Source organism: Mycteria americana, chromosome 1, assembly GCF_035582795.1.
Source record: "Mycteria americana isolate JAX WOST 10 ecotype Jacksonville Zoo and Gardens chromosome 1, USCA_MyAme_1.0, whole genome shotgun sequence".
Taxonomy (NCBI): domain Eukaryota; kingdom Metazoa; phylum Chordata; class Aves; order Ciconiiformes; family Ciconiidae; genus Mycteria; species Mycteria americana.
The window spans coordinates 59,466,857-59,489,604 of record NC_134365.1 but is presented as its reverse complement, the minus strand read 5'-3'; the positions used below and the strand labels follow the sequence as shown (position 1 = coordinate 59,489,604).

General features: G+C 45.5%; 1 protein-coding gene across 1 annotated transcript; it reads left to right on the top strand.

Moving 5' to 3' along the window:
• Window positions 1-12,620: 12,620 nt before the first annotated feature.
• RASD2 (RASD family member 2) lies at window positions 12,621-20,916 on the top strand. Its single transcript, XM_075501583.1, has 3 exons — window positions 12,621-12,762; window positions 16,782-17,061; window positions 18,598-20,916. The coding sequence occupies exons 2-3, from the start codon at window positions 16,791-16,793 to the stop codon at window positions 19,125-19,127; spliced, it is 801 nt and encodes a 266-aa protein (XP_075357698.1). The 5' UTR covers window positions 12,621-12,762; window positions 16,782-16,790; the 3' UTR covers window positions 19,128-20,916.
• Window positions 20,917-22,748: the final 1,832 nt, after the last annotated feature.

Sequence of the window (22,748 nt, the reverse complement as noted above, 5' to 3'; positions counted from 1 at the left end):
ACAAAGCAGGGGAATTATTTGTAATGTTCCCCGTCCCCACTCCCATATCCTACTGGAGACAAAGCCTACAACGGTAAGGTGCTACGCTTGGGGTGCGCTGTCTAACAGGACTCTGTTAGGTGCATGCTCGCGTGCATCCTGCTGGCCAAAGAGGGACCATGAAGGGTGGTTTTGCAGAGCACAAGCACTGCACTGGCCACAAATTGGGATCTGCTTGTCTTGCAGAGGTCCTTAAAAGTCTCACAGCAGGAGTGCCAGCCGAACCCCACAGCCTCTCGCTCCATCTCCGTTGTGCTTGGGCGCTGTATCCGTGATCGTCTCTTACCGTCCCTGACAATGGCAGACAACAGAAAGAAGCAGAGATGTGAAACAATTTGGCTGTCCTCTCATTTGAGGGCGGCTTTGGTAATCAGGCCAAATTCAAGAAAATGGCTGGCATGGAGTGCTTGTAAATCCCTGTGTGAGCAGAGAGATTGAGGGGGGTAGCTGCCGGGGAGGAGAACAATGAGCAGCTCTCCGCCGTCCCTCTGCCATCCCCAGCAAGGCACCCCCTCCAAGAGCCACTCGGCCCATTTTTAAATTTATCCCCTGCCGACTTCCTTCTCAGAGCTGGCACTTCCCGCCAGCAGCAGTGAAGCACTGTGAGAGGCACTTACCGTGTCTCCCACAACTCCCTCGAACACCTGGGACTTGGCTCCCTAACCGTGTCTGTACGCTTGGGTTAGGCTTGCTGCTGGTGCCACAGCGGGGAGAAACGCAGAGCAGCCGTGGCTATAGAGGCACTTGGAAGAAACAGCAGGCAGCAAATCATGCTTGGCTGTGCGGTCCGTGTGTGCCGTCCAGAAAACTAAATGTAAGCTTGGCCTACGTTATGCATTGGTCTCTGTCACAGCCTCAAAAGGCAATACCCCCTCGATATAACTCTGGCCTGCTGTGTCAGACTGTCTCTCAGGACAGGTAGTGGTCGGCGAGGAAGGTGGATGCTGTCTGTGTGTGGTAGCAAGGCCTGACAGTTTGGATACAGCTGAGGGGCGTCTCCATCACCACACGCAGATGCAGGCGATATTCCGGGACTTCTCTGCACTGCAGCTACGGGACAGTTAGGGAATGCAAAACCTTTAGCTTAAGCAAGAGTTAAAAACTGTGCTGTAACATATTTCTTGGCTGTTTATGACTTTGTGTGATTTCAGTGGAGTCAGGGCTGACACGCTGCAGTCTTAGGTCTGCTTAGCTTCCTTCGGCACTAACCAGAGGGGAGGTGGCAGTACCTGACGTTTCATTCTTATGGCTACCCGCAATTTTCATCTTAGTGTCATAACCTGGGGTTGATCGAAAAGGTAGCCCGAAGGGAGCTTACAGGTCCAAGCCACCAAATGTGAGGGACCTTTCAGTGCAGGCTGGCTTGCATGCAAGGGTTAGCTCGCCCAGGTGCTGGTGGATAGGCCATAACCTTCTTCCTAACTGTGAGCCCAGCGAGTCTGGGCTTGCTCTGGGCAGGCTCTAGCAGGAGCAGCGTTCCCCTCTGGAGGTGGTGGCACAAGGTGTGACCGTCCCTCCCTCCCTTCCCTTTGCAGATCCATTTTCATGAGTCCTGTGGGCCACACACAGGACAGCTGTGAGACAGGAGTTGGGGCAGGGAGGGGCTGGAAGAGCTGTTAAAGGACATTCAAGGCAGCTTGCGTGCCCGTTCGCTTTCCACAAGTACATCCACCTTCGGAATAGCTGAGATGAGCTTGCCAACTCCTTCTGTCACCTTCCCCTACTCTGTCCTGACCAGAGGATGAGAAATGCCTGGAAGTACCCCAAAAGTATGCATTCGCTTTGCTCCAGCGACCCATATAATAAATGCCCTGAAGCTCAACGTCTGGAGTGCTGGAAAACTGCACCCTGGCTAGAGATGATTTCTGTAAAGAAAAAAGCTGTTAAGCCACAGAGCAGGTAGTGAACTGGCTAAGCTTTGTCCAGCCGAACGTTCCTCACCCCCTCTGATGATCCATGCTTGGAGAAGCTTGGCCAGGTTCACTGAGAAACATAGCAGGGCACGTTTGGCAGGCCAAAATGTTAATATCTGGGCAGCCAAGGTTTTTTGCTTATGTGGCGGCTATGTAGGAAGTCCTAGCACCTCCGACTAGGTGCTAATGGGACACTGAAGGTGTTTGCAGCAATGTCATTACTGCCTCGCCAAGCATTTTGAAGCGTGAGTCACCTCTTCCCGAATCATGAGACTGGCTTGCAAGTTATTAATATTTATTTTCTGACTGCAAATAAGAATAACCTGCCTTTACTTCCAAACCTTTGAATCCATAGGGTTAATTCAAATGATGCTTACTGAATTTTCTCTGCATGCATGAAAACTTTGGTTTGTTGTCTTTCTGTTGCTTCCCTGCTTTAAAATAAAAATAAAACTGAATTATATTTTTTTTTTGCTCATCACAGAGATCCAAATCTGGGAGGACTTGAATCTCATCAGATGTTAGGAGATTTACCATAAAACCACAAGGATTTGCACTGGTTATTGGGCAGCCATATGCTCGCCTCAGTGCAGTGCCCTCTTGCACCTCTGACCAAGCTGCCTATCTGTCCACTTTAAAGCTCTCCCTGCTGGCAAGAGTTTACATTAGCTCAGATAGAGCGAGGACATCAGATTTATTCTCTATTTGCCTTTTTCAGTATTCTCAAATAAAATTTGTCTAGCATGATAGATACAGTTGCTAGTGGTGTCTAAAAAACTCATAACTGAGGATGCAATGAGCCAAGATGAAAGCAGATCTCCAATCAACCCCATGAACTGCTATATGCTGGAAGAGCCTCTTGGAGATTCATTCTGCAAACAAAACCCCTGGCTTCTCTTCACTTTTCTCCTTTGCTTATAAGGGGAAGACAGAAGAGCTGCTTAGCTGTTCACCTGAAAATGCTTAGTGCTTAAAACCTCCGTGCTTCCTATTGGCAGAAAGCTGTCATACACCCTCTTCATCTTGTCCTTGGAGCTGCAGGATTGCATTTCTGTGGTGCAGGCCTGGAGCACAGGGTTTTGTAAAGCTGGGTGTGTTGAGACCCACTAAGGGCTACAGCATAGCCACCCGGGGGTCGTAAGTCTTATTTTTAGTGGTGCACTGTGCATCTGAAGCACCCTTGGTTGGCTGCTGGTGGTGTGCAAAAACACTGAGCCAGCGACCTTTCTCAGGACATGCTCTGATGGGTGGTGGATGGGGTGAAGGGTGCTTTGGAGACTCCCACTGTTGCCCAGAAGCTTGTGAAGCCTCCAGAAAGAAATGCAAGGCAAGGGGGAGCTTTGCAGGAAGCACAAAGCTCTAGCAGATCGCTGATTTCTGCTTAACTACCAGGGATGCGAAGCGTTGGTTGACAAGGCTTTGCGTGTGCGAGAGGAGGGAAGTGCCCTTTCGCACCTTCCCAACCTGCTTGTGGTTGCATAAGCCTGAAAGCGCAGAGCCTGAGGTTGCTATGCCAACTTGCGTCCCTAATTCCTCCCATCTATCTCCCCGTCTGAAGAACGATGTGGGCCTCCAGGAGCGGAAGCCCACCCTGGAATGATCCACCAGCAGCAAAGGCTTTGCTCCATCGGTGGAGCAGACTGAAGGACTCTGGGAGGCGTGTGTACCCGTGGCCCTCGTGCCACCAACGAGGGACTGCACCGGAGCGACTGGTTTGCAACGCTTCTGCTTCGTTCTCCTGAGTGCTTTACCTTTGCTGCTGAATTTGGTTTCCCGTCCTCACTGGCAGCACTGAGCCTGTGCTGTCACTCATCAAAGGAATCACAAGTGCAGCATGAATCTGTGTGCCTGGTTTCCTTTCTGTAGCATTAAAATAGCGTAAAGTGCCTTTCAAAGACACTGAGAAGGAGGAATCGCTATTTCCGGGTGCTTACATAAACTGTCTTCAAGTGCAAAAGTGAAAAACATTGAACTCCTTATGTTCTTCCCCTTCCCCCTCCCTTAAGAAGGGCACTATATAGAATTATACCGTATGGTAAAAGGGTCAAATCCTTGAGAGAGAACAAAAATGCAAGGTAGCTTAGGTCTGTACCGCATGGAAGAGGCTGGCAGATGAAGCAGCTGTGAGTTTTTGCATCCTATCCTAATTAGCAGTAATTTCCAGCAATGAACAAATTCTTATGATTATCCCTTCCCCTTTCTTTGTTCAACCTGCCACATAAATCACAGACCCTTTTCTCTACACTCTAGCACTATCAGGAGTGGGAATCCTGATGGGTTAATTTGCCAGTAATTAAATTTGTCCCTTCTGTTCACTTCACAGATGCAGTCGCCCTCTGCTTCGAAGCAAAGTGCAGGTCAGAGCCAATGGGAGCCTTTAATAATCTGGTAGTCTCATCAGGCACTGAAGACAGAAAGTTTTCTTGCTAATTGGACTGCTGTGAGATAATCTGAAGAGGAGCAAGCTCCTCTGGACAGAGGGAGGCTGGGAGCATACAGAGTCATGGAGAAGGTAACGGGTAAATTCCTGTATACGTCCTCCAAGCCTTCAGCCAGAGCAAACACGTAGAAAAATGCCTCAGGTCTGATTTCCTTTGACTCAGCAACTTGCTTAGTCATTTACACCAGAGTAAAAGCCACTTTGCTAGGCTTTCATGGCAGAATGATAGCTTTTTACATTGCTAAAACTGGGGTGCCAGGCTAGCACAGCCTGCGGCCTGAGCAGAGGAAACAGGCTTGCGGCAAGGAAAGGCTGGTGCTGCCCTACGGCTGCTGCTGGGCAGGGCATCGGGGCAGGGGCTCAGGGTGGATCGCCCCAGCCTTGAAATCTCGCCCCTGAGGAGGCAGGCAGCAGCACTGCTGGCCCCATACAAACCAGAACTGCTTGTAGCTGTCACTGAAAAATCTGAATTTTCCTCATTCCAGATCATCAGACAGATTGCGAGCAGAAGAACCAGACTGGTTCAGGAAAATTCTCCAATTTCACATTAACTAAAGGGACCCATTCAGATTTGGTCCCTGTCAGCAAATACGTGCAAATACAGAAGCTTTAGTCAGAGCTCTGATTTTATAGTTAAAAAATAAGATGCTAGTCATTTCTGCTGCAGAGAAAAACCTGACCCTGCAGCACCCTGAGGGCTTCTTTCCTCTTATCTAGTTCGTTTTAATCTTGCAGTTTCTAAGTCTGTTTCATGATTTTGAGGACCTGACGTATATTTGTGGAGAGATTGTACCAGGCAACACTACCTTCTAAAAACTGGGCCAAAGCAGTTTTGTGCTCTGGTTCCTTTCAAGGACGCAGGTGAGGTTATCGACGTGTCCATTAACTATACTTCCCTGGAAGGTTTTGGTACTCTGCAGCGAGCGTTTGTTATACACATATCTCTGTGTGCTGTGTCACCTCCTGGCCATACAGCTGATGCCCAGGACTGGGGACAAGGAGATGAGGACTCTTATTTCCAGTCCTGAAGCCTGCAGGCTATTATTTGCGTGGCCCTTTGCAGACAGATACAACTCCTTCTGCTCATGCTCCGAACTTGCCAAAAGCTATACAGTCTCTCAACAGCACAGATTAACTCGTGCTCAACAGCTCATTAGTGATGGCTGCTCAGTTTGCAGTTAGTTTGGAGTGCGGGAAGAGGGAGACCATGTCTGGAGAGGCTCACCCTGAGTCACCTGGGACTAATCGCTTCAAACCTGTATGCACATTCAGTTTTTCCATTTGTAAACTGCTAAAATAGTTATGTTCCTGCTCTGACTGAGCCTAGGACTGAGCCTAGCTTCCTAGATATTTGCAGAATGTGTGGAAATATTAGCAAAAAAGTTACACTAAGAGTACATAGTATTACCATTATTATTATAATGGTTTTCACTTTGGATCTTGAGTACATGATTGCAGTCCTCTGAGAGGGGAAACAGAACAAGAACAAAAAGAAATATAAAAGAACAATCTGTCATTCTCACCTGTTCTTCCCTCTGCAATGATTCCCATTCACTGGCTTCCTTTGATTATAAATAAAGGTGTATAATATCTCTCAAAACAAAGGAATGAGGCATTTTTCAATCCCCCAAACGTCTTTATTTTCTTAATGAAAGGAACAGTAAAAAAAGAACAAGTGCTGTAATTGCCCAGGTTCTAGCATAGGACTGGTCCTTTAGATAGAGGAGAGCACAGAAACAATTAACCCAGTATGAGGACATAGTGCCCTAATTCACGTTGATCATCACCACGTTGCTGTTGTTCTTCTTGTAAGTAACCACAGTGAAACCAAGTGCCAAATAAAACCTGTGCAGAATCATGCAGATGTAGAGCCAGAGCCACCATGAAGCTTCAGGGTCGCAACCAAAGAAGATCACTTAGTAGTAGACAGCTTCGGTGCTCACGCTCTGGCTCCAGGAAAACAACCAAGGGAATCATTTGAGCAATCAGCTCGAGGTTGTGCAGTCCACCTGCACGGCTTCAGGGAGCAGCAGTGGATTTAGAGGAGCCTGTCTCCCAGGCATAAAAAGACAACGGTGTTGGCAGACTTGTGCTAGAAAGACGTAGCTGTAAAGATTATCAGGTTTTACAGGTGAATTCCCCGTTTTTTGGAGGCACAGGTGTAGATGGAAAGTGTTGGTGAAGGATGAATGAATGTGAGAAACCAGACCCTTAAAGAAGCAATTTTTTTGCACTCGACAGCTTGTAAGGCAAGGAGGATTTCTGAATGGGAGTGTTTATATGGACCCAGCTGATCCCACAAATAGTGGCCAGACCCAGACTTATAACTGCTACTTCTTAATGGAGATCAAAATAGAATAGCTGGTCACAGGCAGCATCATGTGTGCTGCAGAGAGCTCTGGCTTGTCAGTCTCCATTTCATGCATTTTTCATACATCTCCTCTTGTTCCTATGCCATTTTTTTTGTCTTTGTTTTCAGCTGTATCTAATAAGCCTTCATTGTGCTTTTGATCAGAGATTTTTCTGTGAAGACTTACAGGCCTCCCTTCCCCAGTCCTCTTCGTCTTCTCCCAACTCCTCCTTCCCCTCTGCTCTCCTTAGTTGTTCATATTCCTATCGCAGGTAAAAATCTTCCAGCGACAATCATTAGCACTGGTAAGAAAGTCAGAACAGATGTGAAAAGGGAGAAGTAAGGGCATATTTTAGGGAGCCGAGTAACAGCAGTGGGGGGATAGCTATAGAGATGGCCCAAAAGGGCTCTTCTTTTGGGCCCTCTCTCTCTTTTGGAAGCGCTGGGATGGCGTCAGCCAGAGGAGAGCTTTGGGGGCCTTTTGAATGAACCCCTTCCTACCGGCACCATTCAGTGGGAGGGATGTGTGTTGGCTCCCTCCCAGGTGTGCAGTTATCTGTCTGGACACAGGGCCCGGGAGCAGCTAGGGAAATGGGATGCTGAACAGAGACTGAAGGTCGTGATGTATACCTACGGCCGCTCCTTCCTGAAAGGCTGACACAGCAATCTGTAGTCAACGTCAGGTGAGTGCACGACTTGTCCTTCCGCTCCGGCAGGATCACAGGCTGCACGGATGGATGTGGTGGGAGTCGCTTCTCCTCCATCAGAGCCTGGGAGACTATAAACCAACCCCCCTTGGTATTCACTGAGGGTAAAGAAATTAATTGTACACTTTGGGGTTTTTTTTCCCCGTGTTCTACCCTGAAGCTTTTTCGAATAATGGGGTTTTTTTAAGCTTTAATTTTGCTGCTTAGTAAATTTTTAAACATGGGGAATGTTTTAAAAAGTTTCAACGGTGGAATGAAAATTAAAGGGTGCACGCGTGTCTGGTGAGGAAATCTGGACATGCTGTGTCAGTAGCAAAAGAAAAGGAAGGGGACTAAAAATGCAGTCTTTTCTAAAAAATATTTCATTAAAATGTAATTAAAAATGATTCACAGCAAATGCAGCAAATAAGAGGTGACTTGGACATTTTTCACAGTAAAGGAGTGCTTTTCCATTTTGCAGCAATCTCAGTAAATATTATTAACCCATTTTACACCCTGGGATGCTGAGAAATTACACTCATACTTAGATCCTGTGACAGGATCAGGAATATGTCAGGCCACCATTTTCTCAAATGTATGCCTTCTCCAGCTGTATTCTCCCAAGTATTACTGTTCTCACTCGTAACCGATGATCATTACTTATTTTCCCAGTCACTGTAACACCCCTGGAGAGCCCTTCACTGATTTTAAACGCCTGGGGGGTACAGGTAATGCAGGGGCAGTAATACTGGTGGCTGCTCATCTACTTGCTGTTCAGAATATGACTTGGTACCTGCAGTTTACTGACTCCTGAACACTAACTTTTCAGCATTGCTTGAAGGGAGGGGCACCAAGCAGAAGAAAATGAATGTGGGAGGGAGGGAGGGAAGGTGAGGGGGTGGAAAAATGAGCCTGCTTCAGTGAATAATGAGGGGAGTGAAAATGAATGGGAAGAGAGAGAGAAAAGCTGGTTTAAATATTTAATCTCTGTTGCATTTGCTTTTGAAGAGGAGACAAAAGCCTTGGAACATCTTTTGTCTTGAACTAATTCTGACCAGAGCTGAACCGCATGCGATTGCCGCTTCTGTCATTTGCCTTAAGATGGAGAGAAACAGATTGGTCCTGCTGCATCAGCCCATCACATCAGTCTCCGTCTCCAGCCACAGCCAGTACCTGGACCTGCAAAAGGGATAAATTACTTGTGACAGTGACACCTCTGCCCCACGAGCCCATGCTGCCCAAGATCCTGGTGGTCAGTGTGTGTGCCGCCTAGGAGCTGCACCTTTCTTCGCAGAGGAGGAAGCTCCTCTGATGGGTCTGAGGAGCAGTTTCGCACTCATGTGTCCCACCATAGAGCAAGTCATTTCACTTTAGGTCTTCACCACTGTTTGGAGCCAGGTGGTTAGCGCAACATGACAGCAGTATTTTCCCCTTGTATCTCCCCATTCTTCTGTATATCCTTCTACCCAGCCTCTCCCTGCAACATTTCTCTTCCCCTTCCCTTGGCTTGCCCTCTCAAGTCCTCCCTCTCTGCTCACCCACGGTCCAGGCAGAGCCAAAATAAGCACAGCTGTCTTGTCCACCAGCCGCAGCTGCACCATCTGCAGCACCTTCTGCAGATGAGGCAGCCCCATGGATGAGCCGGCAGGACCCGCACGCCAGCCTCAGAGATGACAGCTATGTGTGCTGATGAGCCGCTGCACCAATGAGGTCATTTGCTTTCAGTTAGCCCTACATAAACCATATTCAGCTGATAAAACTAATCTGCCACATGTTCTGTTTCTCTTGTCTCTCACACTGGACACCCAGACTCGAGGACTGCACCACAACCCATGGTCAGTGTCACCCAGTGAGGCAGGCACAGCCCTTCGTAGCCGTGGTGGTTCTCTGCAGCCACAGCCTGTCATCCTCTGAGACAGCTTTAGCCAGATAAAAACCTCATTTAGGCTTCCTTTATAGACTGGAGGAGTAGGAGGGAAAAAAGCCTCTAGAGGGTAATTCATAGTAAGCCTGGCTTTTAAATTGGTAAATATCTGTAAGCTCTAAGAAAGGCTGATGGTCTCTGACTAACCAGAGGAAACTGCTGAGACTGGGAACTTTTTCTCTTGTTTTGGCAGTGGCTTTGTCTCTCTCATCCACTTATTCCCTTTATAACCCTAAAACCAAAGAGGTGCTGCCATCCCTACTTCTCAGATGGGGCAGATATACAGAATTAAAGTGACTTCTTCACCAGAGCCCCTTAGGACATCACTGGAAAAGCAGGGAATTTTGAGCTCTGGTCTCCTGAGCCCTGAGGGAAGGCATGAAAGCCCAGTTTTTTGTCAACTCCTGAACTGGGAGCACACCAGAAAAAATGAAGCAAAAACCAAACAACCCAAAAACCTACAGAAGCATCTCTTGAGCCTCTGAAGGCTCATAGTTAGCAATTATCTTTCAAAGGCTTACTTCAAAAGTAATTTATTATTTTATTAGCCGTTTGCTGAGAGATCAAATAAAGCCAAGGTGCCTAGTCAAGTATGTTCCTATTTTATTTTGATATAATTTGAAGAACTCGACTGGCTAGTTTAAATGCTGGAGAAGACAGCTGCGTGGGATTTGGGGCTTGGTGAAGCCGGCTAGGCAAGAGTTTTACATTTGGTTTACAAAAGAGCTTGAGTAGGCTGAGATTCCAGGCCGATGAGATGGTCTCCACGATGACTACACTTCTTTCTTTTTTGGCAGAGAACTCGTACACTCAACATGTGAGCTATAGGGATGAAAGAGGAGTTTATTCTCTGTAGCACTATGGGAGTTGACTTCTTTGCTGATTTTTTGCAGCAATTCCTCCCATGGCAATGATACCAGGATGCCGGTCGCTCTGTTTGGATCTAAGCTACACAAATAGTTGCCCAGACACCAAAGATGGCAGCTTTTGGTCCAGGTTTGATCTGAACCAATGACTTAGGAATGGAAAGCATCATATTGTATTTCAAAAATTTGTCTGAGCCATAAAAATACTCCTCTACTTTTTGCCAAAGAGAAAAGGCTCAGGAGCTGACAAAAGAGTCCTGGTGTTGTGGTCAAAAAAGAGCTGAGTTCATGTCATGACCCATTACCAGTTCACTACTCCTTGGAAGAAGCCAGTGGTGTTTCAGTGGTGTTGTGCCAAGCCATGCTCTTCCTTCCCAAATATAAAGTTGCCTGCATTAGGAGGAAGCCAGGAGCTGCTGCTTCCCAAATTCCATCAATGGTGGTTTGCCTTTGTGTTAGCCTGGGGGCCCCAAATCCACCCCCTGCTCAGGCCTGACCTTACTGGGAGCTGCTGCCTCTTGCAAAAGGGTACAGCAGGACCCTTCTCATAGCCTGTGTTGTGGCTCGCAAAGTCTGTCGGCACAGAGAGACATACAGGCATGTCAGACCATGTGCCTGCAACAGCCACGGCACTCTCCTCAACGGCTGCTGATGGCTGCCGTGCAGCGCCGGGAGCACGGGCGAAGGAGGGAAGCATTATTCTGAGGGTGACAACAGAAACCTCCTTGTGCTCTGAGGAGAAGGAGGAGAAAAAGCAAATCGTCCCAGGAATTCCTCAAAAGCTGCAGGAATTGTTGGGGGGGGGGTCTGGAGGTGAAACAGACAAGGTAGTTGGAGGAATATTTGTGTTCAATGCAGAGTAAATTTGCTCAAAGAAAAAGAGAGAGAATTGTGGGAGACCTGAAACTATATACGGATTTGGGAGACCGTGCCTCCCTTCCATTTTCTTATTGTCAAAATATCTTGAAAATCTCAAAGTGTTTTTCTTCCTTTTTTTTTTTTCCCTCTGATTAGGAGTTTTAAGTGGGAAATGCTGAAATACTTCATTTCAAATCTTTCAAAATCAACCTTTTTGACATCTTTTAAAATAGACTTGTACATCTAAACTGTTACTTCAGCTCAAAAGTGAGAAAAAATTAGAGTCAATAAACAGTGAAATAAAATGCAAACACGATTTTTCACTTGGGGTTGAACAAACTCCTTGAAATCACCCTCATTTTAGTTTGTTTCTCTTCTCTTTCTGACCCTTGGTCCCCCACACTTTCAGTTTGTTTGACCTTTTTTTTTACATTTTATTACCCAGCTCTAGTTTAGCTTTTCATTTATTTAAATATTAATGAAAGAGCAGCAGTTACACATTATTCTTATTTCTTAATCAAACCAACCAGCAATCCTAACGTAACGTCTTCAAGGTTGAGGGAACAGGAGAAACTATCCCAAATGGCAAAAGAATTACAGGAATTATGGACAGAAAGCCCCAACTTGGGAAATGAGTCAGTCTGCTTCTGTCTAGCAGAAAAGATCAGCACGGAAGTATAGAGCCTTTAGAAACAGCTTATGAATTTACAGCTTGCAAAGTAAGTGAAGTCTCTGTGTCTTCTGTACACATACGTTAACTCATTCCCCACACATGCATACATACAGGTCTCTGGTGGAAAGATGGGGAACGTGCAGTCTGCAATGCATATGAACTTTCTGTTTAGAGGAGAAAAGAAAAGATTTTTTCAATAGGCACAAAATCCCACCCCCTCAGTACCCCTCCTTCCCCTGTGTCTGACACTGACTTCAAGGGAGGAGTTGAGCCAATTATCTGTGAGTCCTACAGAAGGAAAATCTGCAATTTGCCAGTAGTTGTGAGAGCGAGAGGGAGAAAGGCAGGGAGGGAAGAAGAAAGACTTAATTGGCAAATGTAAAGAAAAGCCCCTTCTGTCCTAGAAAGAGAATATTTTAAAGCAAATCTCAGACCAGAAGAAAAGAAGCTGGGGGGGGTGGTGTGTTGTGCCAGGCAAGACCTGGGGAAGCGTAGGTTCACCATAGACAACTTCCATGCCCCCACTGATTTTTCCCCATAGGGTCTGAGGCGGCATAGAGGCAGGGTGGGCCAGCCATGCACCCATGACCCTGCACGACTAGGTGTCGCTCCAGAAACCCTTTCCCCCCAGCAGAGCCTACGAAGCGCAACTTGCAAGAAAAGCCAGTGGGAGTGGGAGAGACTCTGCCTCTCCTTCTCTCGAACTGAGGCTCGAGGAGAAGAGCTCATCTCACCAAAGGGAAAAGCTACCACTGGTTCCGAGACCCTTCTTTAGCCCATGTCGGTCGCCTGATCCAGTACTTACCATCCATGGGGGAACGCCCTCTGGAGCCCTGCGGTCCTTCCCAATCCTGCTAAGTTCCTGGGAAATACTGGTGAAGAACTGAGCCCAGAGCAAGCAACGTGGGATCCACAGAACAACAGCCTTTTACAGCAGCAGCCACCTCTGATTAAAATTATCAGTTTCATCAGACTGCACCAAGACCCAGGACTGCTCCTCCAAGGAAAGAGAGGTAAGAAAGCAGCATGGAGTTTGGGATGAAAGTAGGAAACAAACATCCCACAGGAGTGATTGTGGTGTGCATGAAAATTATGGGGCTACTAGCAGTGATTAACAAGTGGCAGGTCTGTTATGCATGGTACAGTTTGCGTCTGCCTATGTTGTTTTTGGCTGGATGCAGTGAATTACATGGGAATGGCAAACAGAGACACAAACAGTAGCTGAAGACTATGGAGTGCAAGAGAGGTAGTGCAGAAGTCTATTCGTGGATAGGGAGTGGTAGGGAGCATACCCCCTGACAGGAGGATGGAAACCTAAGGTGTAAAAGCTCTAGGCAGGTTGAATGAAGAATGTCTTCCTTAGATATCTCTCTCCAGATGCTCAGGATCAAATTTGTCAGGATCTTACTGGAATTCAGACAAGCACACCTCCGAGCATGCAAAAGCAGCTGCATTGTTATTCACTCCAATGTCTGCCTATGAAACACACAGCGGTGGTTAGCAGGTAGAAGACAACACAGGGAGTCAAAAGAAATGGGGTTTAATGTTGATTTTGGACAGCTGTTTCAGCTCTCTCTGGGTATATGAGCCTTTCCCTTTATTAAGTGGAGATAACACTCATTGCCTACATTTCTATGACATTTCGAAATCCCTGTGCTGTACTAATATAAAATACTAACGTAAAGTTTCTAGCATCAAGCCAGTGCATAAAACAGAAGGTACCACTGGGAATTAATCTATGCTTAAGCATTTAATAAACTGGAAGGAAAAGATGTAGATTAAAGCCAGCTGGAGGTTGTTTGTCTCCTCATTCTCTTCTGATTGATTTTGCTTTATTTAGTACATGAACATGTGGTCTCTTTCTGTTTCCTTTCTTCTGCCTTTAATCTTTTTCAATGTATGAGTCCCTGTGCTCCCCGCGACCCCTGGGTGTGAAGGCTAAAGTTTCATTCCTTTTCTGAGGAGGAAAGAAAGCAGATTGTATTGAACTGAAGAAAACCTGGAGAGGGGGGATAAGAAGAGAGAGCACAAAACACAAATATAAGCTCCCAGTTCAACAGCACGCTCTGAGTCAGATTTGCAGCAGAGGTGATGAGATGAGTAGCAACTCCATGAATCAAAGTGCTGAAAAGCATCTTTTGACTCCATGTGAAATGAAATGCAATCAGGAAAGAACAAAAGTCCTCTTGACTGAATGCCTTGACAGGTGGAACAAGGACAGCACAAAGTGACTATTTAATACATTAAAATCTGCATGTCCTCACACCCCTTCTTCCCCTTCGGTGCATCTATATCCTTGGGGCAAAGTGTCCTGAAACGAGCATGTGTCTGCACATAGTATTTTGGCTTTGAAGGGGGTGGGAGGCAGTGGGATTTAATGACCAGAGATGCAAGGGTGAGGAAAGGTGGGAAGGAGAAAGAGTTTGAAAGGTAGGAGTCCCAGAGTCTGTTCACATTTCTCTTTTGTTGGACTTTGGGTGGTCACTCAGCTTCCTTGTGCCTTACTCTTCCCTGTCTGTAGGTAGCTGTGGTGGCAATTCCTTCTCCAAGCTGTTCAGTGTACAGTGGCATTAACTGAGGTCCAAAGCAGTGGAATTAATTTCAAAGTGGAGGACAGAAGTGCCTCTTGCACTAAAGGTGCAAAAGTAACCCTCCAAGCAGCTGCAGTGAGAGAGTCCACCTCCTTTGCTGTGTGATGGGAGTTTCTCTAATCACCAGCAGCTCGGTGGTTACCTGCCACTCAGCAGTATAGTCTGTAGGATTTGGGCTTGTAAAGCTGCTGGCCAGGATCAGGTCCCCCAGCGTGCATGTTCTTTACAGGACATATAAGGCATTTTCTTAAAAAGCGTAACTGTTCACTCCCAGGTGCTGCCGCACCAAGCTGTACAAAACTGATCTTCAGCAGGTGTGAACCAACACAGTCCACTTGCCCTCATGCAGCTACACTGGCCCATCCCAGTCTGAAGAACTGACCATTTTCTAAATACTGATCCTGGGCTGCAGAGAAGTTTGTAATTTTTCTCACAAAATCTATCTCCCTGCTTTTCTCTGCCAGCTAAATAAAGCCTGAGAGGGTGAAAGGAAGCATCCCAAAGCAGCTCTGTCACCATTTGTCTGCCCATGGATGCAGGACAGTATTGGGCTGGCTATGTAGGAAAGGGCAGAGATAGTGTACATGGCAGTGTTGTTTCAGAGATTGAATATGGTGTTTCTGCACTGTTGGAGATAGGTCCTGTTCTAAATAAAACACAGAGTCCAGTTCAAATACCAGGTGTGCTCCTTGCTGTCATTCCCACCACAGCAATCCCAACAGTACCATAACTCTGCATGTGTGTGTCCATCCAAAGTTACGTTCTGACGTTACTGTCTGGCTCTAATATTATGCTGTCCTGCCTGCTGAATATAATTCAGAATGTAAGCTACTCTGAGGAAAGCATTGCATTTTCTTCTGTGCTTTAGGTAGGGCTGAATGTGCTGTTGGTGTGCAGCAAATTATAGCAATAATAATAAATAGTAGTGTTTTGCTGTTGCCTTGGGCTATAGCACAGCCCTTGTAATGATGCTGGATCAGAATTCCAGAGACTTCTTTATTTAGCAGTGACCGTATCTTCACTGCTGCTTTGGTGCTTAGCACATGTTAAACAAAGTAAAAGATTTTAAGCTTTTGGCTGAGATAAGTGTCAGCTACATAAAAGCTTGGGAGATAAAATTCACTCAAGGGAAAGATAGGAATCCAGATCTGGACCCAGAAATGATCTTTCAGTGTACATAAAGTACTAGCATTGTAATATTAAATAAACAACACCTAAGTTAAATAAATGGCACAGTGGGAACTTGATTATTCTTTAATAAGATCCTAGTAACCAAAATAAACTCTGTCAAAAATGTGCCTTATTTGCTCTGACGGTTAGCTTTCCCCACACAGGGGTTACAATTTTCCTTTCAGCACACAATTCATTTGAACTGGTACATGAAAAATGTCTGAGCAACACTCTTCTTTTTTTTCCTATCAAAGTTTTCTGCATCTGAGTGCTATGTCAAAATGCAATCTCCAAGGTCTCGAGACTCATTTTAGTTGTCAGGGATTAGAAATCTTGTCTAATAGCTATTTAAGATGGCTGTCCTTCATCTTTTCTCCTGCTTGTACTTAACACCCGCAAAGACTGTGACACCCACAACAGCTGTGTATGTATAAAGACTGAAACTCCTATGAAATCTACATTTCTGCAGCTCCATCCATTGCCACCCATCCTGCTGCAATGCTGACAGTTTGTTGATAGGGAGTTCCCACACTACCAGTCCAAACAGCAAGATTAAAATCTGGTTTCTAAAAGGTCACTGAAGGCACAGATCTTAGAATTTATCATTGGCCAATGCTATTTTGTGGCTCAAACTCCCTGCATCAGCAATGAAGGTTGTATGGGACCAGCTATTTAAAGTTACTGAGATGTCTAGCTTCCACTGATGTCAAGCATGATTCTTGTTTCTGTCTGACTTCTGGTTGATCTCAAAGTGAGTATTGTGCGCAGCTCCTATTTAGGCAACCAAATGAAGTTGTCTAGGTCCTAATGGCATCTGCAGTAGATGCAGTATATTGGGAAATCTGATCTCTGTGTTTATGTATCTAAATGAGAACCAAGCTATACTGAAAAATCTGGTATTATCTAAGTGACGCAGATGGTGGGAAGGAACCTGGTGTCTAAGTTGAAGCACAGCTGGTAAAATTAGCCCTTAATGTTTAAACGAAATAGTAAATTACAGTTCAAAACCATGCTATTTTCAGTGTAAATGCCTTCATTTTTATGTAACTTTAAAAGAAAAGAAAAAACCCAACCAAAAAAAAAAAATCCCTGGAAATGAGACTGAAAAAATTAAGCACGTCCAGTTAAAAAATTTCTGTATGAACCATTGATCTACTAATGAGGACTGTGCTCCAGAGCACTCCTTGACAAGCTTGTGGTAAGGAGCTGCCCGACTCCATCCTCCATCTAGTTTCTAGGCTTTCCTCCAACTCTGCCATTTTCTCTTTCAGGACCAAGCGATGATGAAGACCATGTCTGGTGGAAACTGCACCCTGAATGTGCCAGCCAAGAACTCTTACCGCATGGTAGTGCTGGGAGCCTCCAGGGTGGGGAAAAGCTCCATTGTCTCACGCTTTCTCAATGGCCGATTTGAGGACCAGTACACTCCCACCATTGAGGATTTTCATCGCAAGGTCTACAACATCCGGGGAGACATGTATCAGCTGGACATCCTGGACACCTCTGGGAATCACCCTTTCCCTGCTATGAGGAGGCTTTCCATCCTGACAGGTGAGAAGTGGGGGGAAGTAGGCAGATGGGGAACGGTGGGTGAAAGATCATAATGATAAACATTAGCTTGAAAACTGTAGCCTGGAGATGACTGTTTCTTGGGAGGTAGCTAAAGGGACTGCTTGATTTTGTTGCAAGATGCACTTCTCTAGAGAGATATTTCCTGGCCGGGATGCTCCGGGCACTACAGGGAGTGCATTAGCCACAGAGAAGTCCACTGGGTGAAGGTCTGAAACTGAGATTTCCCCCTAGTTTATTTCCCTCCTACCTTCCCCTCCTGCTCCATATTTTTTATTACAGTCACAAATGAATAGCTAAATAAAATCTCGTGGGAATAAAGAGCAGCAAGGGACAAAATAAGCATATCATTATAAGACACAAGCAGTGAAAAACAAATGTAAAAAGCACAGGAAGGGAATTCAAACCCAGAAAATCTCAAAGATTTTTTTTGCTAAAATTTGCAGCCTGATTCCCTTGATTTTATATACCAGTAAAAGGACAGCTCTACTTTTACCCTTTCTCCTTAGTCTACAGTTAATCAAATGAATTAAAGAGGAAAAACAGAAAATGGTGGGCTCATTTTGTACATTCTCATTGTCAAGCAGTTCCTGTTGTGAGCTAAGATGTATTCTCTAACTGTGAAAGTGACAGTGGAGATATATTCAGTCACAGTTCACAATCAACCTACTTTCTGGATTTGCTATCTACCCTTCTATCTAGCCAGTGAAACGTGACGTTCACATCTGACCAGGCTAGCATCCACATTCAGTGAGGTCCTAGGGCCAGTTTCTGGGATGCAAATGTGAGCTTTTGTCCCTGAACACACTCTTAGCACATTCCACATGAATGTCATTCAACAGGCAATGATTTGCGTTATTTTATATTTGCAAAAGGAATTGTAAGTCAGGAAATGTCAAAAGGAAATGCCAGGGGATCTGTGTCATTTATGTATTTCTTTTTTTCCATGGTCTGTCTCTCATGAGCAAATGAAATGATAGCAGAGCACTGCATATTGGGAAACCTCTCATTCCTGACTTAGGTGTTCGGGACTGACTAGCTGTAAATCTTCAGTTCAGGTGCTGCTTCTTGCATGGTATAATCAAAAGGCCAAGGCTGAGTGGCTACTAGCTCTCCATTCTTCCTGGTGTCAGAACAGGCTCTGTTTTACACAGAGATACAAACAAAAGGAAGAAAAAAGATAAGCAATGCAGCAGAGCTGAGATAGATAGAAACATGTTTACAAAAGAGAATACAAACGGGCAATAATTTGCAAGTCCAGTGCAACCTAGGAACACACAATTGGATATGGCTGAAGTAACATTATAGCCAAAACTCTTTTCCATAGCACTACAGAAAGGAGTAGGGAGTAGAATTAGAAGAATTGGAACTAAAGTACAGCTTAAGGAACAGATTCAAAAGGACCAAACAAAAAATATGGGGAAGAGATGGCAAATAAACCTATTGCTTTTTGAAAATTAGCTCCTCTGGCACAGGTTGCAGCCAACAAGCCTTTACAGTATCCTTTTTTAATTGCAGGGGATGTTTTCATCCTGGTATTCAGCTTGGACAACAGAGAATCCTTTGATGAGGTCAAGAGGCTCCAGAAACAGATCCTTGAGGTCAAATCCTGCCTGAAGAACAAGACCAAGGAATCAGCTGACCTCCCCATGGTGATCTGCGGCAACAAAAATGACCACAGTGAAATCTTCCGCAAGGTACGCTCAGATGAAGGCGAGAACCTTGTCTCCAGTGATGAAAACTGCGCTTACTTCGAAGTTTCAGCCAAGAAGAACACCAATGTGGATGAGATGTTCTACGTCCTCTTCAGCATGGCCAAGCTACCTCATGAGATGAGCCCTGCCCTCCACAGGAAAATCTCCATCCAGTATGGTGACACCTTCCAACAGAAATCCTTCCGGATGCGCCGAGTCAAGGACATGGACGCCTACGGCATGATCTCTCCCTTTGCTCGCCGGCCGAGTGTCAACAGTGACCTGAAGTATATAAAATCAAAAGTTCTCAGGGAAGGTCAGTCAAGGGAGAGGGAGAAATGCACGATCCAGTGAAGGGGCTTGCAGTTCTGTCTGAAGTCACCATCCACATGCAGTGCCTTAAAGAAAAACAGTCTGTGGAAGCACAGAATGGGCTCATGGGGTGCATCGAGAAAACCCAACATGGAGAAAGGATAACTCTTCCTGCAGATTCTGCTGAGTCACGAATGTAAATAACATCATCCGTGTAAATGACTGGGAAAAATCATATGCCTGAGATACGAGTGCATTTCTCTGTCTTTGTAATGTAGTTCCTCTTCATTCCCCCCTTTTGTTTAAAGAATACAGACTTGAGAAGTAAAGAAATTTCAACCTCACCCTTACAAAGAAAGTAGGTCAAAAATGCACAGAAGGCATTAACAGTTACCCAGCATGCAGCTCTGGCTAAGAGAGAGGAGGTTATGTGTATGCGTGTGTGTATCTCTGTGTCTGTGTGTACGTGTGCATGCATGTGTGGAGCACTCCTTTAAAGAACGGGACTTGCATTTCAAAGGGCAACAGTCTTACTGAGGTTTCCCAGATTGGGAGTGGACTCTATATATGGACTCATGACTCTAACTTGCTTCTGAGGGGACCTGCATTAAGAAGATGTTGATTTTATGTTTGCTGGGACAGTTATGATTTGACATCAACATGAGTGTTGTTTTGTAGTATAGATTTTATTTGGGATTTGTTTTTTTATTGTCTGGGGGTGGGTTCTTAGCAAAATCAGATGGCAAGTGCGTTTGATATCAAAACAGTATCTACTTTCTAGCAGTGAAAGGTGATTTTCATCTGTAAAACTATATAATATGTACATTGACTGAAAGTGAAATTGTTCTGCAAAAAGCCAATACATTTGACTGCTTTGCAAGCCTGGTGTGATATTGTTTCTCAAAGCAGCCACACCAACTCTGAATACTGTAGTACAAATGCCACCCTTTGCCTTGCTGGCCACCAAAGCAATGGTTCCTTCCTCTGCCTGTATCAGCCAAGACTGACCGGATTCATGTGTTGGCTTAGACCACTTCAGAGGCAGAGTTGGGTTTTCCCTCAAAATTAAGAACTGAACAGTTGTAGGGCCAGCTCCATCATATTTCTTCTGTTAACATGCCTCTAGCCATTTTGTTAATGGTTTTCCCTGTTGTCTGATAAAGGTTGCCTTGATGGAAACCTTTGCACTGCAGAAGTCCTTCAGAACAGAAGCTTTGCGCTGGCTGTCCAAACAGGGCTGAACTGGCTGGCCAGATAAATCTGGGGCCATCCATTCACTTCTTCCCTTTCTCAGCCCAGTCCACGCTTCCTTGTCGTCGGCCCTCTCCCTGTTCTGCTTCTGGCTTTGTTGTTCAGTGTGCTCCTGTATGCCCTCAAAGCCAAATATATTCTCTCGGATGTGAGCTTGCCGCTCTCGCTGACTGGAATGAGATGTGTGCACACATAACTGTGGGCAAAGCATGGCCCCAAGACTGTACACAACAGTAGAGTATATACATTATATATACCTCAGAATGACCTTCAGATATCTTGTCCCTCCCTCACCCTCAAATTCTGTTCTTGGCTGTATCCACCTTGCTGTGTCCTGGGCAGAGCTGTGAGCTAGTTCTTGCTATAATTTGATAGGAAAGCAAGAATGATGGTTGTCCGTAAAAATTAGCCTCTGGGACTCAAAATCCCATATTCATTTATCAGCTCCACCCTTCATTGGTACTGTATATTGACTGGTAAAATACACTGTTCTTTTATTCCTGTTGCCAGGGCAGCACCTTTCAGACCATGCCTCCCTCCCTATCTATAAACATGTACATGGTTTACGATTAAACCCGTTTTATTTATTATCTGTGTCCTGGTCCTTTTTTACTTTCTCCAAGAGTAACGAAGAAGGTCCTGGTTTTTTGTTGTGCAGGTGCAGCTAGGCAAGTAAGTTGTGGGTTGAGAGCCCTGACGAGATCTCCAGTGAGTTCTGGAAGAGCCTTTTATGTCCTCCAGACACCAGGAGCTACACATTTGCCTGTTTGGAACAGAACTGTGTCTATACCTACATATTTCTATCTATCTATCTATCTGAACATCGACTTATATGTACAGATATCCTCACAAGCAGAAGCAGACAGTTATTCTGCCCCATGACGCTTCCAACACCAGAAAATAACCACTCTCTCCTTCATGCACAGAGCCAGTGTGCTCATCCCTGGTGCACAGGGATTTAATGTGGTCTCTGCAGAGACATCATTGTTGCTCTCAGCAGTTTCTCCATCTCACCATCTGTACCTCTCAACTGTATGAGTCTTGGTCCCCCTGAGTACATGCCTACCTCCCTACAGACTCTCCACCCAAGTGCATGACTACTGAATGTACCAGTGGTCAAGCTCTGGGACTCATGTGCCACAGGAACATGGCACGGTTGAAGACAGAGCGAGAAGGGCATGCGCACTGGCCGTTGGGGCTCCAGGAAGCTAGAGGAGAACTCCTTGCCCTATAGCTCATGTGCTGCATTACTGAGTCTGCTCTCCCTCGCCTGCTGGATAAAGCTGAATTTTCAGAGAGCCTCCATAATCATCAAGTCTCTGTCTTTGTCTTACAACACTGACCTTACAATTATTTTCCCTACCATCCTTCCATCTCCACAAAGACACCAGCTTTCCTCACCTTTCTGTGTCCCCCCTTTCCTGCCTTTTCCACCATGGATATGAAGCCACAGGGCATGGAAAAACAACATTGCAGTGTCAGCAAGGGCACAAGAGTAGGGGAGGCTGAAGACCAAGGAGCAGGTGCTCACAGAGATATGCTGGATCCCACGAGAAGGCTGGTGAGCCCCAGCTTCACAGTCCAGCTTGGCCTGTCAATGCTCAGGGTGAGAAGCATCTGAGAAACTGGCTGGGAGTGAAGGTGAAGCAGCATTACAGTCACCCACAGAAACTAATGGCAATAAGCAGGTAATCTTATTAAAGTAATCCTAGTCTTCTCTCTGCATTTTGTTACTGATGGTAATTGCTTCTAAAGTTAGATTATCATCCTCCTCAGGACATTTATTTTTTTGCTTTTATTATATCATTACAGTCATTCTATTTATTTTCATATATTATTTGGGCTCTAGAAGTGCTTACAGCCCCTAAACAGACAGTATGTGTCTCAGTTGTTTATTCACAGTTAGCAGCCATTATGTTCTGTGTAAAGGGCTGGGAGTGGAACAGAGAGAGCAAGGCTACCTGTGTGCGTAGGGAGCATAAGGTAAGGCAGGAAGAGGAAAGGGAAATTGTTTCTTCCCTGCTAACCACTGAATGTGTCTGGTTGTAAGAGCAGGGAAGGGCTTTATGGGAAACTCTGTTACATATGTGCAGAAACAGCAAGACCCTGAAAGGAGCAAAGAGCAGACCTACAGGCACGCCTCGGAGGAAAGAGAAAGAACTTTTTTCCCCCGCTTGGGACTCAGGGGACCTGCACAGAACTTACCATAACCCAAGAAGTCATGAAAATGCACTGGAGTAAGGGCAAGTCTGGAGAAAGGGATCAGCCCAGCAAAGATGCTGCAAGCAGGTGTACCCTTACGTGGTCTTACCTAGCATAATTAAGTTGTTTTATTCCAATAGCTACCTTGTCCTACATCTCAGTATATAAAACCTGGCATTAATGCTACAAAGCCTCACTGATGTTTTTTTG

Excerpts from the sequence above, each read along its gene's own strand:
- RASD2 (XM_075501583.1), top strand. The coding sequence starts at position 16,791 with ATGATGAAGACCATGTCTGGTGGAAACTGCACCCTGAATGTGCCAGCC. Across the intron at positions 17,062-18,597 it reads GAGGCTTTCCATCCTGACAG|GGGATGTTTTCATCCTGGTA; the intron begins GTGAGAAGTGGG and ends TTTTAATTGCAG.